Source organism: Mustela putorius, unplaced genomic scaffold, assembly GCF_011764305.1.
Source record: "Mustela putorius furo isolate JIRA1106 unplaced genomic scaffold, ASM1176430v1.1 tig00000095_pilon_pilon_pilon, whole genome shotgun sequence".
Lineage (NCBI taxonomy): Eukaryota > Metazoa > Chordata > Mammalia > Carnivora > Mustelidae > Mustela > Mustela putorius.
In genome coordinates, this window is record NW_025421280.1 from 29,485,616 (window position 1) to 29,493,204 (window position 7,589).

At 43.7% G+C, this 7,589-nt stretch overlaps 1 protein-coding gene across 1 annotated transcript; it reads right to left on the minus strand.

Annotated features, from left to right (window-relative positions):
• Nucleotides 1-4,588: 4,588 nt before the first annotated feature.
• On the minus strand, nucleotides 4,589-5,539 carry LOC101675127 (olfactory receptor 1I1). The gene has a single exon (XM_004761146.1). It carries the CDS (start codon nucleotides 5,537-5,539, stop codon nucleotides 4,589-4,591), a length of 951 nt encoding a protein of 316 aa, XP_004761203.1.
• Nucleotides 5,540-7,589: the final 2,050 nt, after the last annotated feature.

Consider the following 7,589-nt stretch of genomic DNA (forward strand, 5'->3'; position numbering starts at 1 on the left):
GAAGATAAAGCCAGAAAACATGATTTCTCAGCTCTCAGCTCATAGTTAAGTGGGTGAAATAGACATTCACCAGAGAATCACACGAATGAATATAAAATCACTAATGTGATGAGAAAAATGAGGACTAGTGAATGTATTTGGGCACCTGATATAGCTGGGGTAGGGAGTGGGTGAGAGGCTTCCTTGAGGAAGTGGGATTTGCCTTGAAATCTCAAAGCTGAGGAGACATTAGCTATGCAAATGTCCTGTGGCTCCATCCATCCCTTCATTTTCTGGTCCTAGGATTCAGCCCATTTAACCTCTCACTGTTTGTTCCCTGTTGGTCTCTCTGTTTCTTGTCACTTCCATCCATGTGGACCAGGATTTGCAAAATAGAGTCTGTGGGCCAAATCTGGCTCTTGAACTATGACCTTCTTTAAAAAAATTTTTTTAAATGGTTGGAAACAAATCAAAAGAAAACATTTTGTGAGCTACTTTTGATAACTTTGATAATTAAAACTTCAAACCTAGTGTCCATGAAGGGAGCCTTAGTGGTAACCATAGGATTAATGTGTCCAGTAATACATAATGTTAGAAAGCTCACACTGGATGGCAGATTCAAGACAGAATTTTCTGACTCTCAGATTAAGTAGTTTTTCCCCTGCGATCCTGGAGCCCAGCCAGCAGATACAGAAGGTGGAAACTTCCTCCTGATTTCCTATTTATGGGTGACAGTTGAAATATTTTGGTAGTTGAGATATTTGGGAACCCATGTGGGAGGATTTCTGGGGTGAGGAGAGAAAAGGAGTGAACATAGGCCAGTCACTAAAACCCAAAGAGCCAGATCCATTTTTGCAATATATTTTACTTTCTTTAAAAAAAAAAAAAAAAAAAAAGGAAGGCACATGCTCTATTTTGTCACTACAATTTTCAGGGAGAGAAGTACACGGAAGGTAGATAGACACTGAGAATCTTTCTGAATCATTTTGATGATGTCAACCCATTTTTTTTTTTTTTGCAAGAGTAAAAAAAAAAAAGACTTTCATGACATGTAAAATGATATGAAATTCAAGTTTCAGTTTCTACTCTTTGATGTATTGTTTATGGTGACTTCCATGTTGGAACAGCAGAGATGAGTCATTATAACAAGCTGTATGATCTCTAATGCTGATAATTACTATCTGGCCATTTATAGAAGGTTTCTGACCCCCAAGCCATGGGATGACTCATCAGCGGATTAATTCTGAAACCTGGGCCCTCCCTCCATCCCTGCTTAATGTCATTGTCCCCCTCTGCCCTGTGGACCAAGGCCCATGGTGACTGACCACCACTGCCCTCCACAGCCTCCCACACACCCCACTCCCCTCGCCGTGGCCTGGAGACACTCCTCTCGGCGTGTGATTTCGCTGAACAACCCAGGCTCTGTCCCACCACGGGAACTTTGCACATGCTGTCCCTCCCAGGGGATGATACACCTGAGTAGGGGAACTGGGGCAGTTTACAGCCAGGATAAATGCTTCTGAAAAAGAACAGCTTTATTTATTTTTTAATTAAAATTTTTAAAAAAAATTTAATTTTATTTTTTCAGTGTTCCAAGATTCATTGTTTATGCACCACATCCAGTGCTCCATGCGATACCTGCCCTCCTTAGTACCCACCACCAGGGCCACCCATCCCCTCACCCCCCTCCCTTCCAAAACCCTCAGTTTGCTTCTCAGAGTCCACAGTCTCTCATGGTTCTTCTCTCCCTCCGATTTCCACCGACTACTCACTTCTCTCCTTCATCCAATGTCCTCTGTGTTATTCCTTATAAAAGAGCCGCTTTAAATCCAAGTTGTGAAACAGCACTGTCGCCACCTGGTGGCCATGTCCTCAAGTTGCAGCTGCAATTCTTCCAAAGCGTTTGGTGTCGTTCTTGGACTTTCCTCTCCAGAACCACGTCTATACCAGGGAACTGGAAAACGTCCGTGGAAAAATGCCCCAGATCCGGTTCTCCTGTATCTCTGAACTGAAGGCCTATTTGGATCCCACATCTCTATAACCCTCCTTTCCATCCTCGCCCTATCTCTGTGATCCCCAAACTTTAAGGCTCATATAAGCCCTATGGGTTGCTGTTAAAATTATGATTCAGGGGTTTGGGATGGTGTCTGAGTCTTCATTTCTAGCAAAATCCCTATGATGCTGATGCTTCTGGTTCATGGATCTACTTGAGTATCAGTTGCTACTTTTTCTATCGAAAAGGGGTCAATAAACTCCTTCTGCAGATAGCCAGACAGTAAATATTTTAGGCTTTGTGCACCCTAGAGTCTCTGTCAAGATTATTCAACTCTGCCCTGTAGTTTGAAAGCAGCCGTAGGTGATACATAAATTAATGGGCATAGGTGTGTTCCCATAAAACTTTGTGAGCACTACAATTAGAATTTTTTTTTTAAAGAATTTTATTTATTTGACAGACAGATCACAAGTAGGCAGAGAAGCAGGCAGAGAGAGAGGAAGGGAAGCAGGCTCCCCGCTGAGCAGAGAGCCCGATGCGGGGCTCGATCCCAGGACCCTGGGATCATGACCTGAGCCGAAGGCAGAGGCTTTAACCCACTGAGCCACCCAGGCGCCCCAACAATTAGAATTTTATATAATTTTAATCTGTCATAGAATAGTCTTTCTTTCCCCCCAACTATTTAAAAATATAAAAAACATCCTCAGCTCACAGACCATACAAAAAAGGCTGTGGTTGGATTTCGCCCAAGGGTCATAGTTTACACATCCTTGCTCTAGGTGCCAACTTCTAGACAGTATCATGTAATGTTAAGATCTGGGCCTTTGGGATGGGTCCTGTGTTTGAACTTTGGCAGCTTCATTTTGCAAACCTCAGCTTCCTTATCTGTAAACTAAGAACTTTTATCACCTACCTTGTAGGGTTGTTGTTTCCAAAGGGCTAGCACTGTACCCAGCATTCAGTAAATCTCATTATTGTCATCACATTGAGACCCAGAAAATGAATCCATACAACTTAAATCCTTCATCTTTTCCTGCAGATGTAACCCAGACTTTTAACCAGACACGCAGTGAGTCATGGGCTTGAGGGGATAAAGCTGGGTGTGGTCTTTGCATGATGCCTGGTCTTCCTAAACTCACTGTACTCATTTGATAGGACTGCCATAACAAAAGACTACAAACAGGATGAGAGATCTATTGTCCAATGGTTCTGGGGACCAGAAGTCAGAGATCAGGTATTAGCAGGGTTGGTTCCTTCTGGGAACTGTGAGGGAGGATCTGCTCCACGCTTCGGTCCTGGCTTCTGGTGGTTTGCTGGCACTCTCTGGCATTCCTTGGCTTGTAGAACCATCACCATCATCTCTGCCTCCATCTCCACATGGTCTTCTCCCTGTGTGTGCTTCTGTGTCCAAATTCTCCCTTTAGATAAGGTTGGCAATCATACTGCATCAGGACCCATCCTAACGACCTCATTTTAAATTGATTACCTCTGTAAAGACCCTATTTCCAGGTAAGGTCACATTCTCAGGTCCTGGGGGGTTAGACTTTGACACATCTTTTTTGGAGGACACAATTCACCTTCCAGCACTAACTTTCCATGCTTGCCAGCCCATCCTATCTGCTTGTTTCTGATTATGCCTGTAGAATTAGATTGGATTTGAAGTCAGGTGATGGACATCACAGGAAACACATGGACTCTGCAGCTTGTCCAGGGCTTGTGTCCTCAGACAAGAGGACTGTGTACTTCCTGCTCATGGCCACCTGGAGAGCCTGTTAAAAAGGCAGATTGCAGGGTTCAGCGCCAACCTGAATCACAATACCTGGGAGCCAGATGTCATTGTCTCTTATGATCCAATGCATGGGAGGTGGGGGAGGTGCACATGGGAGGCCTGATTATGACAAAGATCCCCAAAGTCATGAGCACAAGAGGTGGCCACTCAAAAGGTTCCTTTTGAGACAAGGCTGGTGGCTGTTGAAGCAAATAATAAGTGAGCTAATCTCAACAGATACTTTCACTTTCCTTCTCCATGTCACTTAGGAAGCTAATATGTATTGTCTTTATCAATATTAAAATGGTGTAGCCAGGGGTGCCTGGGTGGCTCAGTGGGTTAAGCCTCTGCCTTCAGCTAAAGTCACGATCTCAGGGTCCTGGGATCGAGCCCCGAATTGGGCTCTCTGCTCAATGGGGAGCCTGCTTCCCAGCCTCCCTCGCCTGTCTCTCTGCCTATTCGTGATATCTGTCTGTCAAATAAATAAATAAATAAATAAATCTTTAAAAACAAATGGTGTAGCCAAAAAAAAAAAATGGTGTAGCCAATTTTTGTTCAACTGTATTAACCAGGTAGCAATCCCATAAGCCCAATACCCCAGAGAGGACCAATTTAAGAGTTCTTTGAAGTCTTTTGATCTTCATGGGGAAAATGCACAACTCTCCCTTTGAGTTTCCAAAGGTTTTCATTTATTTTTGTGATACATTTACCACGTTGGGCCATAATGACACATGTCTATGCCCCACTCAATTCTGAATGCCCTGAGGGCAGGGATGGGATGTATCTCTGTGTTCCCACCACCCAACATTGGTTATGGAACAAGCTGAATGCCCAACAACTGTTCTACACTAAGATTGAGAAGAGACTGCTTTGCTGACGAGCTTCTTCAGGGCTGCCTTCATCTCCTTGTTCCTTAGGCTGTATATAAAAGGGTTCAGCATGGGGATGACCACCCCACACATCAGGGCAGCTGCCTTGTCCTTCTGGGAGGAGGCAGGAGATGTGGGTTGCAAGTACACGGCAAAGATGGTGCCATAGAACAGTGATACCACAGTGAGGTGTGAGCCACAAGTGGAGAAGGCTTTCCACTTGCCCTGAGCAGAAGGGATCTTGAAGACTGCCCAGAAAATGCAGGTGTAGGAGAGAAGGATGCACAAGAGGGGGCTGATGCCCATGATGATGCCAAAAGCAAAAATCACCAGCTCATTGGTGTGGGTATCAGAGCAGGAGAGCTTCAACAGGGGCATGAGATCACAGAAGAAGTGGGGGATTTTGGAGCCAGCACAGAAAGTCAGCTGAGCCATGAGGCAGGTGTGGACAAGTGACTGGAGATTGGTGATCAGCCATGGTCCCCCCAACAGCAACCCGCAAACACAAGGGCTCATGATGACTGAGTAGCGTAGAGGATAGACAATAGCCACGAAGCGGTCAATGGCCATCACAGCCAGGAGGAAGCTGTCCATGGTCCCAAACAGGTGGAAGGTGTACATCTGAGCAAGGCAGCCCACAAAGGAGATGGCCTGGTTCTGGGTCCAAAGGTTCACCAGCATCTTGGGGACAGTGGTGGAAGAAAAGAAGGTATCGACAAGGGACAGGTTGGAGAGGAAGAAGTACATGGGCGTGTGGAGGCGGACATCTGTGATGATGGCCAGGACGATGAGCAGGTTCCCAAAGATGGTGACCAGGTACACAGAAAGGAACAGCCCAAAGAGGAGAGTCTGATGCTCTGGCTTTTCTGTGAGTCCCAAAAGGAGGAATTCTGAGATTGTTGTTTGATTTTTTTGGTTTTTTGGTTCCATGGACAATCTGTGTCTACTGTAAAAGAAATAAAAGGGGAGAGGAAAGCAACGTAAAACTGGGAGTCAGAAATGGAGTTCCTGTCCTGGCTCCCCATCGGGATTGAAGTTCTGTGAAGATCCATGGGTTTCTGTTTCTCTCCAACAAACCCATCCATGCCTGAGATAGTTAGCATCTCAAAAACTGAACTCATGTGTTTAGAGAGAACTTAGACATTTGCCCATAAACACCTTTGTGTTTTTAGTGGAGTAACGCTTTGTAGAAAACAAAATTAAGCTGGATCAAACCTAAACTGAAACCCAGTACAGGGAGAGGGAATCTTATCAGCCTCTTTTATTCCTTGTCTTCCTTTCCCTTTATCCTCTCTTTCCTCCCCTCCTTCCATTTCATCCTTCCTTCACATGATACAATTTTTGCATCCGTTTCAGGTTAATGACCAAGAATACAAGGACAGATAGCACTGCTCCACTGTTTCCAGTGATGGCCAAATTTATTTGGGGGCATTTATGATCTTCTACCACGTCATCACTGTAGTAAACCCACTTTCATCCTTTGTGAGACAGCACCCAGTATATGTTTGGGAAGACACAGAGACCATGACCACGGATGAACCCAGAAAGCTGGGTAAATGGAGATTTTAAAGAAAACTTTCATGGTAAAAAAAGAATATCTGGAGGTTTAAAGCTAATGGTCTTTTGGAAGTATATTTTGTCATTAGTTGTAGTTTTGCAGGACAAAAAATTTTTTATACTTTCTTATGTTCTAGAGAGGCTGTCACTAGCTGTTGGAATACTTTTGTACCCTCAGGAAAATATACATTGTTATAGAATGGCAAACAGCATTTAAGAAGTTTATTCAAAAGAAAACTCCCAGACATAGTCCAGATGGTTCAAAAATAAGCTGGTTTCTTAAAAATGACAACAATGTCCCCAAATCCCTGTTTGATGGAAAGCAAAGTGTGCCATGTGCTTACTCCTGTAGGAACTATGATGACAAGAAAAGTGAGTTTATAATATGAACGGATATGAAAACAGTGACCAATGTGAGACCAACATTTAAAGAAATGCCCACATGTAGGCATGTTGTGATAATATTCTCATTCACCCATTTAACACTGGTATGGCCCTGGTTTTATTTTCCCATGTATTTAGAAGGGAATTGGGAGTTCATCCTAGACCATTGTAATCTGTAGTATCAGAGATGACTTTTGAGTTAATCTCTGCTTTGGCTTCAGCTGTTTGGGACTTAGGAGAAACTTCATGCTAAAAACCCCAAGAAAGCATGTGTTTATCCCATCCACAGGAGACCACCAAAGCCTGGTTGCATTTGCCTTTCCAAGTCTCCACCTCCTGGTATGCACAGAGACACTTCCTTTCACTTGATGAACATTTACAGAGAGTGTGTTAGGGGTCACATAGTTCTCTTATGATACATGGATGATATAGGTAAAGCCCAGCATGGCACGACTCACCACATTTTTTTTTTTTAAGTTCAGATGCATTTTCCCCCATTTTATTTCTTTTCAGTGTTCCAAAATTCATTGTTTATGTGCTATACCCAGTGGTCCATGCAATACATGCCCTCCATAACACCCACCACCAGGCTCTCCCAACCCCCTACCCCACCTCCCCTCCAAAACCCTGTTTGTTCTCAGAGTCCATAGTCTCTCATGGTTTGTGTCCCCCTCCACTTTCCCCATCTCACTTCTCCTCTTCATCTCCCAATGTCCTCCATGTTATTCTTTATGCTTCACAAGTAAGTGAAACCATATTTTTATAAAATCTCAATATTGACTCTTTTCAGCAAAGAGGATCTTCTTTAACTCATTGCTTAACTGGTTGGGTCCCCATGGCTTAAAAGCAATTATGGACAAGAACACAACAGAGGCATTTTGTGATCGTATCTGTAGAGTGTTGAGTCTTTCTTTTCTTCTCCTTCTCCTTCTTCTTCTCCTTCTCCTTCATCATCTTCTTCTTCTTCTTCTTCTTCTTCTTCTTCTTCTTCTTCTTCTTCTTCTTCTTCATCTTCTTCTTCTTCTTCCCTTCCTCCTCT